Genomic DNA, 18,898 nt, shown 5'->3' on the forward strand with positions numbered 1-18,898 from the left:
ACAAATTTTAAAAATATTGTGGAAAGATTAGTAACAGATGCAAAGAAATTGTATATTGAAAATAAAACCTATATTGAAAATTTAATATCCGAATCTTGTGTTGGCGCCCCCTAAGGCGTGCGCTCGCATTTTTCGCATACATCGCATCAAAGGCAGAACCGGCCCTGATTAATACTTAATTTCATATTTTAAGTGAATTAATTTGTCATATCCTGTTCATATGTATATCATTCAATCTGCCATACATATACTGTATTTTGTATTATTTTAATTTTTGGCACATCTCAGCTGCTTTTCGGCAATAATAATGTAGACATTTCATTCTTCTTATTTATAATTATAAATTTATTATACATATTCTAATATTGTCTAGGCTTGTAAGTAAATTGAAATTTTTGGCAGATGATAGTTTTCATTTGTTTTCAGTGCAAACAATGACATGTCGTTTTTTGCAATATTTTTCATTTATTTCTACAATATTGCACATACATACCAGTACTTTATAATCACATATATCCTAGAGAATTTCCTTAATAAAAACTGCAGAAAGATTTATCAAAATCCGAATAATCGTTTAGAAGGAGTATACAGTGATTGTTTTATATAATAGCAATAAAGCTCAAATTGTTTCTACGTTTTAGTTAGAAAACGTTTGTATGTGAAAAAGAAAAGGGCTGTTTTTAGGGTTTTCCCGGCAATTATTCGATTTTTTCTCGCTGTAAGAACAATCCTTGGACTTGAACGAACATTTTTAAAAAAGAATTGGCCAAATTGGTGCAGGCGTTGTTGAGTTATGCGCTTACCAACACATTTTTCAATACATTTTTATATATAAGAAGATTATAACACCCAATTTTTATATTTTCACTTTTGATTTAGATCTCGGGTTTGATATCTGCCTCGAACAGCCTAATGTCGAGCAGCAGTGACATCGGTTTTCACTTGGAAATATAGATAGCAATATGTTATTATGACGGAATCCTTTAATTCTATCCTTTCTTAATTATTTTGTTATTGGGCCCAGCTTAACTTCATAAGCCGGTCCTCCAAAAATTCAAATTGTTTTTCTAATATGTGCGTTATATCGAGTGTGTTTCTGCAATTTAATTTATACTCGCCGGGAAGTACCTTAAAGGGCGAGTTAGAAAACAAAATGCAAGACGATTTAACACGGACGAGGATCAGGAGCGCAGCAAACAATTTTAGTTGTGTAAGAGGGACATTGTGTTTTAAGGCGGTATTCTAGTGTAGAGCGATGAATTTTAGGTCACTTTTAAAGTGTCGTAAAAGAAAACAATGAAGGTTTTAACTATCCATTTCTTTACCACTTGTTTATTAATATTATTAAAATACAAAACAAAAATTAAACTAGCTGTAAGTGGAATTCTGTCTTAAGGCAATTAAGGCATCGTGCCTTAAGGCAAATTGCTGGAACTTCCCGTACCAAAAATTATTATTTTTTAAAAACAATAACATTTTTGAAAAAAATTACTTTGAAAGAATAAGCTTTTTGAGAAACTATAATTGGACAAAAAATAACTTTTTTTTGAAAAAAAAAAAATTTTTTTAAAAACAATTTTTTTTAATTTTTTTTTTTTTTTGAAAAAAATTTTTTTTCTTTATTTTGACATATTGTAGAAGATCTGAACTTTTTTTCAAAGCAATCGTACTGCTTTAACTGCATAGGGACAAAATATAAAGCGCGTAAGCGCCGCGTCGCTGTCTAACGCATAAGCATTGGTACGGAACCCATAGAAATGTTAACAAATGTATACTTATTGTTAAAATCTCTATAAAATATCTGATAATTTGATGTGCATATGTCTAATGATCATTTTTGACCGCCAAATAGCTCATTTTTTTACTTTTTCCTCCATATCTCCGAAACCGCTAGACCTACCTTCATGAAAATTTTATCGATTCTTCATCTTGTCAATACAAGTGAAATGTTTTTTGAATTATTCAAATCGGACGCTCCGTTCTCTTAAAAAACTGAGTTACCGTTTTCGGCACTTTTTGCCCCGTATCTTCGGAACGGCTAGACCTGCCTTCGCCAAAAACTAATCAGCACGTCTCCTTATCAATACGAATCGAATGTTCTTTGAATTATTCAAATCGGTTGATCCGTGTTCCCGAAATCGTCGACGAAAATTTGTATCCGCACATACATACACACACGTACATACATACACACACACATACACACACACATACACACACATACACACACACACACACACACACACACACATACATCCATTTTTTCTAAGGTATGCCAAAATGTTCAGAAACCTTTGAAACGTAAAGATATATAAAAATTTTCATTTTCGATTTTTTTGCGATTACTATAACTTACCCTACGGGAAGTTAAAAATAAAAAAGTTGAAAATTGAAAAAACAGGCAGCTGATAAAGTGGGTGGTCTCAAAAAATTGGCACCTCAGTCTTCACATGATTTTAGCCCTCCTACTCATCCGAAATAAAAGAAATAAAAACATTATTAATCTACAATGATGTCGCAATCGCCCGAACTAGCGATGAGTAAAAAAAATTACAAATTGGCGACTGTTTGAAAAAAAGTATCTTTTTTTTACTGTTTTTTGAGTATCTCGATTTTTTTTTAAATATAGTAAAAATTGGAATTTGGGGATGATACTAGTTCGGGCTACAGATAGGTCTATAATCAAGACTTTCTGAACATTTCAAGTAAATCGGTCAAGTAGAACTCGAGAAATCGTGTCAACAGTTCTGAAAAGGTCTGTTCTGAGAAAAACGCATTTAAAGTTTTGCGTGAAGCTTTTTGCTGTCAAAGTCATAGAATGATATGTTATACTTCTTTTATTTAATCTGCCATTCCTGCTTGCATCGGACCTTCGTCTACTTCAAGAAAACTATTTAACCTTCTGGCCCAATTTGCATTACCATAAGGGTTGTCATTTTTAAAGTCGGAAAGAAATCTTCATTGAATATGCAAACAGCAATAAATGTTGCTATTTCAATTACCCGAGATCGGGAATAAATATGTTTCGGCGCGAAAATCCATATCAACAAGTTTAGAGATTCATTATTGATCTGAGTTTCTGAACCTATACATTGAATTAATAATTCATCTGACGTTGAACTGTCTTAAATTGGTCTAATGACTTCCGAATGCCTTTTGTCCGATTAGACCCTGCCAAACCAGTTTGGAGACCGGGTCAGTAAAATGCCTATATCTCCGAAACTAATTCAAATTTTCAAAAACCTTCTCGTACCCATATTCTTAGATAGCTAAACTTTAAAAATGTGAAATGAAAAAACGATTTTTTTTTCACTAGAATACCCCCTCAAAGTAATATAAGTACATGTGATTTATAAGAAATTGATATTTTAGTAAGTTATTTCAGACCAAGAAATATGTCGACATACAAAATTGCATCAAAATCATCGAGTTAGTTCCAAATATAGGCGTTTGGAGACTCTGATTTGTCTCATCATTAATGCAAATATGAACAAGATGTAAAATGAGAAAATGAAAAAAAATAATGTTAAATATTTTTTGCAAATTTTGTCTTATTAGATTCAGTATGGCTTGAACCCCGAAATATGAAAATAGCAAATCGGATTTTCTGGCGGAAACAACTCTCCTTCGGGAACTTTAGAATGCTTTTTTCATACAATATCCAAGAACCTTCTGAAGAATTTACATAGTACTTCTAATACTATGCATCACTTGTGTAATAGTGCAAATGTGTGCAAATTTTTCAATGTTGAACGATAATTCGTTAAAATCTTTTTAATTTTTCATATGCTTATTTATTAATAAAATATTTGTTTGCAGTTAAAATAATTTTATAATTACTTGACGCGAAAGAATTTCAATCCGCGTATTTATAATTTTTTCAACAAATTCGTAATGCGTGCAGAAATTGTTTGAAAATTTTTAATAAAATTGCTGATGTTTCATACATTTTTGTCATTTTTAAGATTTACTGAAGCGCGTTTAAAATTAAATAATAACACAATGGAATTCTTTAGAAAGTTGAAATAAATATTGATGGTAGAGTTGTTGAAAACGATACATATTTGTTAAAATTTTATGTTTGGGTAATGTAATTAGTCATTAATTTTAACATTTATTAATCGTTTATTAACAGCACTTTATTTTTCCAAGGACGTGTAAGTGTTATTATCTCTAAGGGCATCATTAATTGTATATATATAAATTATATATGAGGTTTATTATTTGAATATATATAGATGTAAAATATAAATTGCGTATATTTTAACGCTTCGCCTAAGTACATTTAAAAGTAATTGCGAAAAGTAACTGTAATTTTAACATTAAGTACAGCAAAAACAGTTACTTACTTGCCTTCCTACGGATAGATAGAGATTTCATCAAAACAAAATACATACATTTCATATAAGCATAAACAGACATACGCACACATATGAGTATATGATAGAGTAAAACTTGTATAAACTAGTTGGAACGACTGTCATACGTTTCGACACTGGATGTGTGCCATCATTCAGCAAAACTTTATACTAGACGTTGAATAAAAACAGTAACAGTTATATATTTATCTATGTATTCAACTAGTTATTTTTCTAGTTAGTTATCTTATTATCTATTTATCTATTTATATATATATATATATATCTATGTAATTTTCTTAAATAAATAATTTAATTTTTTATTACAATTTATCTGTGTGTACTTTCTATCGGTTTATATTTTTTGTATTTAATTCTGTTTTTCTGCTGCTGGAAATTTCATTTAAATGGTCTTAAAATTTTAAATTATAATACACCGATAATGAGACAAACCTAGACTCGAAACGTTTGTAAAATTAATATTATTTAGACATAAAGAAACATAATGAATTTGAATGGCGCGCCAATGTTAAATGTGAAAGCGATATGAGAAGTGTCTCATCTTTCTGTAACTATACTCTATGCTCCAAATGTCAAATAATAAATTTAATTTAAGTTGAAATCATGGTATTGAAAAGGATTGTTGATTAAACTAGGTTATTATTTAGCCCGCGCCAATTTTGGAATTATTTTAATTATTTCGTAAGTGAGTATAAGCAGTTAAAATATTTAAAAATGTCAGAAGAAACAATTATGTCAATGAATGATCCGGCAATCAAAATTGAACCGCCAGAATATTTAGAAGAAGACATTAAACACGAAATTCAGGATGATATTGATGTTTCTAATGATTTTGTTAAATCTGAATCGTGTTCTGAGGATGATGAACCTGTTTAGAAAGATTCATGAACTCTGAAGTGACAATCGAAGAAGAAGTGAAACAGGAGTTAGTCGAGCCAGCAGTTTATGAATGTGACATTTGTGATCAATCATTTGCAGAATCTGATCAATTAAAAGAGCATATGGTCGATCACAAGCCTAGTAATAGCAAAGAACGCCCTTTAAAATGCGAAATCTGTCATAAGACTATCAAAACAAAACGTTATATGAAAACTCACATGCTTTTGCATAGCGGAGAACGCCCCCATAAATGCAGTATATGCAATAAGACATTCGCACAATCAAGTTATCTGAAAACACACATGCAAATTCACAAAGGAATACGCCCTCATCAATGCAATGTTTGTAACAAGACATTACGGAGTTAAGAAGTCTCAAACGTCACATGCTTATTCACAAAGGAATACGCCCTCATCGATGCAATGATTGTAATAAAACATTCACACAATTCCAACATCTGCAAAGACACATGCTGATTCACAAAGAAATATGCCCACATCGATGCAATGATTGTAATAAGACATTCACACGATTCGATCATCTGAAAAGACACATGCTTATTCACAAAGGAATACGCCCTCATCGATGCAATGTTTGTAATAAGACATTCACGGAGTCAGGTGGTCTCAAACGTCACATGCAAATTCACAAAGGAATACGCCCTCATCCATGCAATGTTTGTAATAAGACATTTGCACAATCCGGAAGTCTCAAACGTCACATGCAAATTCACGAAGGAATACGCCCTCATCGATGCAATGTTTGTAAAAAGACATTCACGGAGTCAGGTGGTCTCAAACGTCACATGCAAATTCACAAAGGAATACGCCCTCATCAATGCAATGTTTGTAATAAGACATTTGAACAATCCGGAAGTTTCAAACGTCACATGCAAATTCACAAAGGAATACGCCCTCATCAATGCAATGTTTGTGATAAAACATTCACACAATCAAGTAGTTTGAAAAACACATGCTGATTCACAAAGGAAAACATGGCAATTTATAGTCGAAAATGTAATAATAATCAATGAAATGTAAACATTTCTTAAATTGAATTTAAATATTAGGAAAAAGGTTATAAAATATTATTTTCAAATATGTAAAAGAATGTATAAATAGTATAAAATAAACAGTAAACATCACATTACATTAATTTATTGTTAAACCAGGCAATTGTTGCTTATTACATCACTTTTGTTAGCGAAATATATTGTGTGAATGTTTGAATCTATGTTTGAATATGGCGCGGATCATGACAGTCCGTGCGGTTGGTTGGTAAGACTTGAGTTGTGTGTGTAGTTGGCTATATTGACAGTACGAACAGAGTGAATGTAGGCGAGTCGGAAACAGAGTTGGAGATATTATAATAAAAAGTTAAAGAATACTGCACCGCGTTGTTTAATTTATAGAGTCCTGACAATAATTAATTATAGAGAATATAGACAATACTTTATTCATTCTTTTTTAGCTTCCCGTAGGGTGAAATGATCATGTTTTGAAGGTTTCTAAACATTTTGGCAACCTCAGAAAAAATGGATGTGTGTGTGTGTGTATGTATGTATGGATACAATTTTCGGGCGCACGGGTCAACCGATTTGAATGATTCAAAAAACATTCGATTCCTATTGATAGGGTGATGTGCTGATTAGTATATGGCAAAGGCAGGCCCAGCCATTTCGAAGATACGGAGCTAAATGTGCAAAAAATGGCAGTTTTTGAAAGAACTAAGCGTCCGATTTGAATTATTCGAAAAACTCTCTGCTTGTTTCAACAAAATAATTGCTTTTGGAAAAAAAATGGTTTTTTTTCAAAAAAAATTTTTTTTTCAAGGAATTTTTTTTTTTGTATATCGAAAATAATTCAGATATTAATACTTTTTCTGAACGATTATTCGGATTTTGATGAATCTTTCTGGTGTTAGTTAAGGGAATTTTTTAGGATGTATGTGATTATAAAAATATAGTAATATTGTAGAAATAAATGAGAAAAATTGCAAAATTTGACATAAAAAAAATTGAACTTGAACTGTAGACGTCGTGGGTACAGGACCAAGTCTGTCGGGTCATCTAGTATATATATATATGTATATATATATATATATATATATATATATACCCAGACAGCACGAGACATGCCAGGGAATGTCCCACTTGTCCTCACAATCTCCTAATATCGCGATATCCTATGAATATCCTATGAATATGCAACGGGACGTCTCAAAACCAAAGGACTCGAGCAGGTATAACGCTCGATTCACGAACATGTCGCTCTCGTACGCGCACGGCTTGAGACCTCTAAACGTATATGTTTGTCCCTTTCTCTTTCGTCGCGTCAGTTTTGCGCCCTTTAAGGTTAGGGTTAGCGTCATCAAACAGACGCTTCGAATTATCATAGTTTTTGGGTAATTGAGTAATAATAGTGAAAATTTTATTTGTTCTATATAATTATATGAGCGTGTGTTATAAATAATTAATATTATCTATCAAAATACTCAAAAATTGTGTAATAATAGTGGAAATTTTATGTGTTCTATAAAATTATATGTGCGTGTGTGTTATAAATATTGCAGCCAACATATTGAAAAGGGGCAGATAAAACGATGGTAATTAAAGCTTTCTGTATACTGTTATTTGAAATACTATGTTACTAGTACAAATAGAATTTTTAATTTAATGCTGACATTTCTACCCTGCCAGCTGTTTGAAAGATGATTGACAAAGAAGAAATGCTCTCCACTATGTTTGTTGGAGGAGCTTCAACTTGTGGAGGCTATATTTCTGAGCAAAGATATCAAAACACAATTGGTAATCAAAAGTTTATATAGATTTATTTTTATTTGTTAACTTTATCATATACTAAACAAACTTTCTCTTTAGATTCTGTATTTAGCCATCAGAGTCCAGCTATGAAAATCCATTTTTGATGATGGTTTGGCCAAAGAATTTTGCTAGGGACGAGGAAAGGGCAAAAATAAATTTTGTGATCTAGTGCCTTGCGATGTCGTCACAGGTAATTTATATATCTTATACTTATGATGTGTTGTAAATTATGAATTAAACTAATATATAATTAATTCCAGGAATTGCTTTGAAAAATTTGCCGCATGAGACATAGTTTACTGTTTCAGAGGCTGCAAAAAGCTGGCTGCGACGTGCCAATAAATATTATACAAGGTATTTTGTGAGATGTGTACTATAAGTTTTTCCTATTTACAAAAAATCATGATTATTGACTGGTTAGTTGTATCAATGTTAGTGCAAAATTTGTGCTGTGTACACATTTTTAGATGTAAAAAACCAAGTTTAATATTCACTCGTAATGACATCAAATTGTGTCGATATATTTGGAATTAGAGATTATTTTATAAATCTCTGTCTATTTTGATTGATGTATCGCTCTTAAAGAACTTACTCATATATATATATATATATATACATATATATGCATTTATTCATTTGTTTTCTATTTCAGGAGAGAAAATCAACCATGAACTAGGATTGAATGCCGAATTAATTATATTTTTAATATTGTAAAATAAGTTATTTTGAATTAAAGTTGTATATATTAAATTTTGTTATAAAATTATCTCAGGATTTTGTTATTTTGTAATAAAAGTTTACTTTGTGAAATTGTGTTCTTTTATTTTATTTTTAATCCAAATTTATTTTTCATCTAAAAAGTAAAAAACAATGCCATAATTATATATCCTATTCATGTCCGGTTTATGTCCGGAATATCCCGCGCGGGATATCCTACAGAACGTCCCATAGGTGCGACATATTAACATGTTTCGGATAAGATCAGGATAAGCGGGATATCCGTAAGGCTATCGCAGGGACAATGAATGTCCGCGCGTGGATATCCTGTGGACGTTTTCCAGGATGTCTTGTGTTGTCTGGGTATACTAGCAAACCAGACGAACTCCGTTTCGCCACCAGATGGTTTCGTGAGAAAGATGAAGAAATTTTTTGTTTGCTTTATATTTGAAAAGGAAAAATTTGATCAGCAAGGAATTCCGACTTATTTTTATATATATAGAAGATAATCTATTTGCAATTATTTTAAACAATTATTGATTATTTTTATTACTCGGATTTTCAATTACGGTGCGTGAAGTTCCAGCAATTTGCATTAGAACACGATGCCATGCACCACTAATTTTCTTAGCTATAAACCTTGCGGAGCCCGAGACCTTTCCAACGAATGCAAAATGATCGAAATCGGTTCGTGCGTTCTGGAGTTATTTCGTCAGGAAGGAAAACCCGACTTATTTTTATATATATAGAAGAATATATATATATGTGTGTGTGTGTGTGTTTATTACTATTATTATATTATATTTTATGCAAATCTCTGTTCCGAAAAAAAGCGGAACGCCTCTCCATTGTCATTGTTTTGATTCGCCTCATTATATAAAGTTGAGAATTTAAATTAGGTAACTCCAAATTCTGGAGTACACACGACATGAATACAAAACGGAAACAAGTAGGTCTCAAGTTCCTCCTTACAATTAGTCATATAACAGAAACAAACTAGAACTAGTGGTGTATGGCATCGTGCCTTAAGGCAAATTGCTGGAACTTCCCATACCGTAATGAAATATTCGGGAAATTTTAAACGTTTTCAAATATATTATTACAAATACTGTAACTTTCATTATTTTTGCTATCTTGTTATATCTGAGCAAATCAAATGTAAATCATAAATCATAAATCATAAATCAATTTATTTCCAGAACATTAACAATCGTCATTTCATTTCGAATTCAATTTCAAAAAAATAGTTGCCTAATTTACACAAAATTGAAAAGGTGCTCCCGTATAGTCACGGTCTAAACGCATTTGCAAACAATTCTGTGCGACATTTTCACTTAGACTGTGCTTAGCTTGGCAAATTTGGAAAAGTGCTCCAGTTCATAAACAGTCTAAACGCACTCGGGTTTGTACCAGAGTGGCGCTTAGACTGTGCTTAGCCTGGGTCAATTTTTGATTTGAATTTTTAATCCAAAATTACAAAAATATTTTATGGAAAATAAAAAAAGATGTAATAATTTTCCATTTATCCTCAAAAGTAATTGTTTTGTCAATACAAGCAGAAAGTTTTTTAAATCATTCAAATCCGATACTCCGTTCTGTCAAAAACTCGATTTCTATTTTCTGCACTCTTTGCTCCATATCTCCGTAACGGCTGGACCTGCCTTTGCCAAAAACTAATCAGCACATCTCCCTATCAATAGAAATCGAGTTTCTTGAACCATTTAAATGGCTTGATCCGTGCGCCCGAAAACGTGGACGAAAAAATGCGGACATATAAAACACACACACACACACATCCATTTAGTTTCTGAGGTATGCCTTAAAAATGTTCAGAAATCTTCAAAACGTCGAGAAATGCAAAAATTTTCATTTTCAATTTTCGGCCCATTACTATAACTACCCTGCGGGAAATTAAAAAGATAATGATCTATTGCTTAGAGTGAAATCACTATTCCTTGATATCAAGCTGTCCGAATCTTTGTTTCTTCAAGGTCAAAGATCTTATCACAAAGCCATAGACAATAATAAATAAAGATAGGCATCATAAAATCTTTTTCTATTGACTTTTAATTCTCGCGCCGTCTTATAATTATATGATTATTATGACAGGTAGTAATAAATGAATAAATGAATAACGGAATAATAATTAAGTAATTCATTTACGATTTTGTTTTATTTTATTTGATTTTATTAGACAGATCCGACATGGATGGAAATGCTATTCATTCATCTTATTTTAAACAATAAGATATATAATTGCATCGGAAGTCGCCTTTCTCTTGCATAAAATAAAATAAAATATGCACATTTATACACAGACAGAAAAAGATACATATTTATACAATATATATATATATACTAGATGATATATATATATATATATATATATATATATATATACTAGCTCACCCAGAAAACGTTGTCCTGTACCTATGTCTACAATTTAAGTTCAAAATTTTTTAATATCCTATCCTATATATTTTAATATTCTATATAATGTCCTTCCATTTACAGACTTGGCATAATCCATATACGTATTGGAAACAGTTTTTTTATCAGTATAAAAAATTTAAAAAGAATAAATATAATATCTACGATAAGAGAACATTATCACTTTTGTTATTTCCAACGAATGTAATTGCATAGCTCACTTAGTAGCGTGTTCGATTCACACGACAGGGATCCTAGGATCGAATCCTGTCAATGATTAAGAATTCATGAAAAAAAATATATGTGTAGTTAATTTGAAATTAAATAAAATTGTATTTATTAAGTAGAAATTGATTAAAAATTAAGAAAAAATATGAACTACAAAAATTCAAATAACTGAATTGTATTAAGAGTAAAAAGAAAAATATTAGAATTTGCTTGTATTAAAAAGAAGAAGAAAAATTAAATGAAGATTGAAGTTGAGTAGAATTAGAAATTTGCAATAATTGAAGAAAATAAGAAGAAGAAAAAATTAAGAAAAATATAGAATAGGATATATATGTATATAGGTTGAATATGATATAAAAATTAGTATAGAATGTAAATAAATAAAAATGTTGTAGGTGGCTAAGCTCAAAGTAAGCGAGACCAAATAAAATTAAAAAAATTAAAAAAAAAACAATATAATCGCTTCAATAATTTATATAATATATAGTCTATAATTTTTATAATCGCGTAACCTATATTAGTTGCTTTTTGGCAATTACAATTTCTAAATTACATTTTTCTTACTAATAATTTAATAAACATTATTACTTTAGTTAAGATCTTAGGTGAATTAATTTGTAAAATCTAGTTCAATTTAAGATCATGAATTTTTGAAATATTCTTTTGTATTTAAATAATTTAGTAAAGTAAAGCAAAATACAACATGTCTAAGTTAAAAAAACGTATATGCAATTTTGGACGTATTGTGTTATTTATCAAACTAAATTATATAATTTCATCTGCCAAACATATACTGCATCTTATTAACTTCTCGTAGGGTAATTAAAGTAATGGGCCGAAAATGAAAATTTTTGCATTTTTCGACGTTTTGAAGGTTTCTGAACATTTTTAAAGGGCATACCTCAGAAACTAAATGGGTGAGGGTGTGTGTGTGTGTTTTGTATGTCCGAATTTTTTCGTCCACGTTTTCGGGCGCACGGATCAACCAATTTGAATAGTTCAAAAAACATTCGATCCCTATTGATAGGGAGATGTGCTGATTAACTTTTGACAAAAGCAGGTCCAGTCGTCCAGGAGATATGGAGCAAAGAGTGCAGAAAATAGAAATCGAGTTTTTGAGAGAACGGATCATCCGATTTGTATGATCCAAAAAAACATTCAGTTCGTAATGACGGGGAAAAGTGGTTATTAGTTTTTGGCAAAGGTAGGCCCACAGTTTCGGAGATACAGAGCTAAATGTTAAAAAAATGACAGTTTTTGAGAGAACTAAGCGTCCGATTTAAATGATTCAAAGAACTTTCTGCTTGTTTCAACAAAATAATTGCTTTTGGAAAAAAAATTGTTTCTATTTTTTTTCAAAAAATATTTTTGTAATTTTGGATTAAAAATTAAAAAAAATGACTCAGGCTAAGCACAATCTAAGCATCACTCTGGTGCAAATGCTTACCCAAGTGCGTTTAGACTGTTTATATACTGGAGCACTTTTCGAATTTAGTGAAAACTATTGAAAAATGTGAAAATGCCGCCAAGCTAAGCACAGTATAAGTGAAAATGTGGCACAGTGTGTGACTTTAAGGGAGCACTTTTTCAATTTTGTGTAAATTAGGCAACTATTTTTTTTTTGAAATTGAATTCGAAATGAAATGACGATTGTTAATGTTCTGGAGATAAATTGATTTAATTATGAAAATTACAGTATTTGTAATAATATATTTGAAAACGTTTAAAATTTCTCGAATATTTCATTACGGTACGGAAAGTACCAGCAATTTGCCTTAAGGCACGATGCCATACACCACTAGCATTATTTTAATTTCTAACACATCTCAGCTGGTTTTCGGCATTACATTTTTTTATTCATAATCATGAATATGGATATTTTATACTAATATTGTCCAGGCTCGCTTGAACTAAATTCAAATTTCAAGTAAATCAACATTTTGGCAGATGACAGTTCTCATGTGTCGAAATGTTTTCAATATCAACCAATAATAAATTGTTTTTTGCAATTTATTTCTATCATTTATTTATAATATTGCTGTCTTCTTATAATCACATGCGGCTTAAAAAAATCCCTTAACAAATTTTAGAAAGATTTATTCAAATCCGAATGACCGTTTAGAAGGATTTTATATATAAGATTATTATATGACTTTAATGAGTATTGTATTTCAAATGTAATCAAATATCAAAAAGAGTTTTTTCTAACGCATGTCAAAATGTTCAGAAACGGTTGAAACGTGAAGATGTGATTTAAATATTCTTTTGTATTTAAATAATTTAATAAAGTAAAGCAAAAAACCAAAATGACTAAGTTAAAAAAATGTATATGCAATTTTGGACGTACTGTGTTATTTATTAAACTGAGTTATATAATTTCATCTGCCAAACATATACTGCATCTTATATTGTTTTAATTTCTGCCACGTCTCATCTGGTTTTCGGCTTTACTTTTTTCTTAATCATAATCATGAATATGGATATTATATACTAAAATTGTCTAGGCTTGCTTCTGACATTTTTGGCAGATGACAGTTTTTAAGTGTCGAAATGTTTTCAATGTCAAACAATATGTAGTTTTTTTGCAATTTTTGCCATTTATTTCAAAATATTAATATAGTTTTATAATCACAACAATCTTAAAAAAAATCCTTAACAAATTTCAGAAAGATTTATCAAAATCCGAATAATCGTTTAGGCGTAGTATCAATTCATACATTATATACATTATATAATTTATACATTACAGAAGAATTTTATATATAAAATATAGATTTTTTTTTAAGTAAAACGAGTTCTATATATTTTCAATTTCAATTTTTTGAAATAATATACAATCCATAATAATTATTAATCAAAAAATTGAAATTGAAAAATATATAGAATTCTTTGTACTTCGAAAAAATGTATATCTTATATATAAAATGTATATAAATCTGTAATGATGTATGTAAATATACTACTACTTGACAATTATTCGGATTTTGATAAATCTTTCTGAAGTTTGTTAAGGGAATTTTTAGGATGTATGTGATTATAAAAAATAGTAATATGGATTATCCATAGATAGTAATTATTATTCGGTGACCAATGGTATTCTTCTGATAATCTTTTACGGCGAATAATATAATGATGTTTAAATATTGTTATCCGTTGTATACTGTAAAATATCTAATGTTTAATTTTCTTTGTGTTAAATGTGTATATTTTCAATCCTACAACAAAAAGAATCAGAGCGGAACATGTGCGGAAAAAATCAACAACGCACGACTGGCAAAAGAATAACATTTAGATATATATGGAGAAGGAAAATATATATTGCAAAAGAAATATATATATATATATATATATATATATATATACTAGATGACCCGACAGACGTTGTGCTGAACCCACGTCTACAATTCAAAAGTTCCCAAATTTTCTAATATTCTATCCTATACATTTTAATATCCTATCTGATGTCCTGCCTTTGTGATTCATTTATGGTCAAAGTATAAGCAGTATAAAAAAACTCAAAAAATAATATAGTATCTGCGTTAAAATAACAATATCACACTTGATTTTACAACACAACATAATTGCTTCAATAATTTAGTCTATAATTTTCATAATCTCGTACGATGTATTCGTGCATTCTGGCAATTATAATTTCAAAAGCACATTTTTCTTACTAATAATTTAATAAACATTATTTTTTATGTTCAAATCTTAGGTCAATTAATTTGTGAAATCTACTCTTCAATCTAAGATCAACTTGCTAGAATATTCCATATCCAATGCCAAACAAATAAATTTTTGACACATGAAACAAAATTCCAAATCATTTTTTAATAAGTAAAAATATTTTTTTGTATTGTTAAATAATTTAGTAAAGTAAACCAAAATGCGACATGCATAAGTTTAAAGAACAATGTATATGCAATTTTGGACTCATTGCGTTATTTATTAAACTGAATTATATAGTTTCATCTGCCAAACAAATACTGTTGACTGTATCTTACATTATACTAATTTCTGGCACATATCAGCTGCCTTTCGCCAATATTCGTGTAGACATTACATTTTTCTTGTATATTATATTCAAATATTATCTAGGCTAATAATTTCAGCTAAATTCAAATTTCAAGTGAATTAACATTTCTAGCAGATGACAGTTTGAATGTTTTCAACGTCAAACAATGATAAGTGTTTTTTTGTAATTATTGCCATTTATTTCTACACTATTACTATAGTTTTATCGTTCATTAAATCTTAAAAATATCCTTTGACAAACTCTAGAAAAAATTATCAAAATCCGAATAACCGTTTAGGAGAAATATCAAATCATACACTGTTCATTCCTATTGATGGGAAGACCTGCTGATTAGTTTGCGATAATTTTCCTTAAGGCAAAATACCACCTATATCTAGTTTCAAATTTGAGTTTTAAAATTTTATAATAATTTAGTACCCCAGGCAAAAAAAATTACGTTCTTGTACAAATCATTTTAAATACAAAATTGATAAATAAAATAAAAAATAAATCTAATAAATTAATTTTCTTACCCGGTTAATTTTATATAATGTATGTTATAATTTTATATATGCATATATATGTTTATACCTCACATAAATGTTGTTATTTTAGTAATACTATTTAAATTGCGTAATGTTTATAATAATTATATATACAGTTTCTGAGAATTATGTTAAATATCGTTTTTTGTCTAAATAAAACTTGATTGTGGCGAATGCAAGGCGAACTGCAACGAGAGTAAGAAATGCATTAGAGCTAATTAGAAAGCTGTTCAATTGCACACAAACATATAATGAATATTATATATATATAATATATATATATATATTTATAATGTATATATATATAAATTATAAGTCTAGGTATTTGCGTGAACGCAAAAATTTTATAATTATCAAATGATAATGCAATCAAGCTGCACAACTCTCTAATTTAATTATAACGACGTTTTGTTGCATATGAGTATATATAAAAAATATACAGATAGTTATTAGAAACATATTTGAAAAAATGTTCAAACAGTCGTCTAAATAAAAATATAAGTTAGGGAAAAATAATTTCCTTGATACGTTTCGACACTTAATGTGTGTCATCATTCAATAATATCAGACTAAGAGCGTGGAATTTGTACACATTAATACAATTAATTTTTTTGACGAAAATTAACACAAAAATCTAATTCCTAGAAAAAGGAGAAATTATTTAAATGCCATAATGGAGAAACAATAACTCAGTTAAAATAACAGAACCAATGTATACTTCAAAAAATTAAATTTTATCAATAATTAATTAAAGACAAGTTTCATGCTTTTGACCTAGTGCTTAGTGATTGATGACTCACATCAAGTGTCGAACGTTTTTCTTAACCTATTTTTTATTTAGACGATTGCGTTGTTAATTTTTTTATATATATATATATATATATATCTATATATGTGTGTGTGTGTGTTATATGTGTGTTTGCGTATTTTATGTTTCTTTCCAATCAATTTGAAAATAATAATAAAAAAAACAATAAGTTTTTAAATGTTCAATATCGACGTTTCAGAACTAGATAAGAACCATCATCAGGCTTCTTTCCTGAAAAACATTTTTTTTGTATATAGAATAATATTGATAGATACTCGATGTCATAAAGTTAAAAAAAACTTGTTTACTTTATTTACTATATTTTCTAAAAAATATTAATTAAAAAATTAAGAAAAAAAAAAAATACCTACAATTTTAAAAATTATTGGTCCAATATTTTGGTAGTATAAAATTGATATTTCAAAATTTGAATAACTCTTTATAATGCGTGAAAAAATCTGAAGTGAAAATTTATATTTATCTAATTAGTAAACGAAACTGTTATACAAGCATCTATCAAATTATTAAAAAGAAAAAAAAATAGTTAGGTTTAAATAAAAAAAATCTAACTCTTTTACAGTACCTACATATATATGGACACAAATAATTTAAGGCACACAATAACCATAAACTATTAACAAAAAACGTGTATAATATTTATATTTTTTGGTAAATTAAACTAAAATTGATTATAAATATCAATATGAATCAATCAGTATTGAAACGGGAAACCGGTAGGCTGATTTTGTCATCAACCTGAAATTAGCTCTTGTTTTAGGTTGCAGACAAATGAGGCGTACCGTTTTGCTTGGATAATTTATAATATATATATATATAATATATATATATATATATATATGTGTGTGTGTGTGTGTGTGTGTTTTGTTTGGTTTGTTAGCAATAAAATGATAATGGCAAAACTAGGTGACATATGAGTTAGTGGCCATATGCGAAATCTACCGTTAATTTCTCGACTTGAACTAGAACGACGACGACGATTCTAACAAAAGAGACGAATTCCGTCACGCAATTTATATATATAACACAAAAGACTACCATATACACACACATATATATATATATATATATATTAGGGTGGTCCTTAATGTGGACATTTTCGAATTTTCTTGCTCCCGATGGCTCAAATGGTTCCAAATTGATAAAATAACAATTCTCTGAAAGTTTTAGCTCTTAATATTGTCTTTTAGATAGAGCGCAATTCAATCAAAGTTTTGTATGGATATAGCATGGCAAAATTCTCAAAAATTTTGCAGGCATTGAATTTTAAATAAAAAATGACACGAATTTTCACTTTTAATTCATTTGTAGCTAAGTTATAGCTAAAATACATTTTTAAATTTTTTGGAAAATATATCAGATTTGATGTAATTATCGAAAAAATCGGTAATTATTTGATTTTTCCAAATTTCTTTCGATGTTTCTTCAATATAATTTTGTCCGATTTTCTAGATCATTCAATTTTTTGTCGAGAATCAATATTAAATAGAATATTCTATAGTCATTCGTTGATTTTTGCAATAGATATGTGTTGAATTTGATATTACTAACATTAAAAGAAATATGTTTCTTTTTTAAATTATTTTAATATTCTCTTGAAATTTATATTGAGAAAACAGCTCAGTACTTCAAATTAGTGAAAAAACATAAACACAAATTAAAATTACTCATGCCTATTTATATTGAACATGTTTTTTGTTAAATTAATTAATTATATGACCCATTGATATTATTTATAAATTTTAAATGATAATAAAGTAAGTCTAGTACAACATTTTTAGTGCCAAAAATAGGTGTTCACATAATTAATTATATTATTATTATAATTCATATACATATGTGTTTGTCTGTGTGTGAAATTTTGATAATTTCAAGAAATTCTCCTGATAGAGTTGAAATTTTGTGAATTCATATCTGCAACTACAACAAAATATTTCATTATTGATCAGAACAAAATTTTAATTAATGGAATTTTCTCATAAGATTTGATGACATAGTTAATTATCAAATATTTGTTTATATATATATATATATATATATATATATATATATATATAT

General features: G+C 28.9%; 2 protein-coding genes and 1 long non-coding RNA gene across 3 annotated transcripts; all 3 read left to right on the top strand.

The window, feature by feature from the left end:
* Positions 1-5,263: 5,263 nt before the first annotated feature.
* Positions 5,264-5,626, top strand: LOC113367827 (protein krueppel-like). Its single transcript, XM_026609405.1, has one exon. It carries the CDS (start codon positions 5,264-5,266, stop codon positions 5,624-5,626), a length of 363 nt encoding a protein of 120 aa, XP_026465190.1.
* Positions 5,627-5,643: 17 nt separating this feature from the next.
* LOC113367828 (zinc finger and SCAN domain-containing protein 22-like) lies at positions 5,644-6,237 on the top strand. The gene has a single exon (XM_026609406.1). It carries the CDS (start codon positions 5,644-5,646, stop codon positions 6,235-6,237), a length of 594 nt encoding a protein of 197 aa, XP_026465191.1.
* Positions 6,238-7,978: 1,741 nt separating this feature from the next.
* On the top strand, positions 7,979-8,779 carry LOC113365669. The gene is made up of 4 exons (XR_003366232.1): positions 7,979-8,064; positions 8,137-8,269; positions 8,340-8,433; positions 8,732-8,779. It is a non-coding gene; the product is annotated as an uncharacterized LOC113365669 (long non-coding RNA).
* The last annotated feature ends 10,119 nt before the right edge of the window (positions 8,780-18,898 follow it).

This window comes from Ctenocephalides felis, unplaced genomic scaffold, assembly GCF_003426905.1.
Source record: "Ctenocephalides felis isolate EL2017-DRISC unplaced genomic scaffold, ASM342690v1 CF-g0.4_SCAFFOLD_01170, whole genome shotgun sequence".
Classification (NCBI taxonomy): domain Eukaryota; kingdom Metazoa; phylum Arthropoda; class Insecta; order Siphonaptera; family Pulicidae; genus Ctenocephalides; species Ctenocephalides felis.

Excerpts from the sequence above, each read along its gene's own strand:
- LOC113367827 (XM_026609405.1), top strand. The coding sequence starts at position 5,264 with ATGAACTCTGAAGTGACAATCGAAGAAGAAGTGAAACAGGAGTTAGTC.
- LOC113367828 (XM_026609406.1), top strand. The coding sequence starts at position 5,644 with ATGCTTATTCACAAAGGAATACGCCCTCATCGATGCAATGATTGTAAT.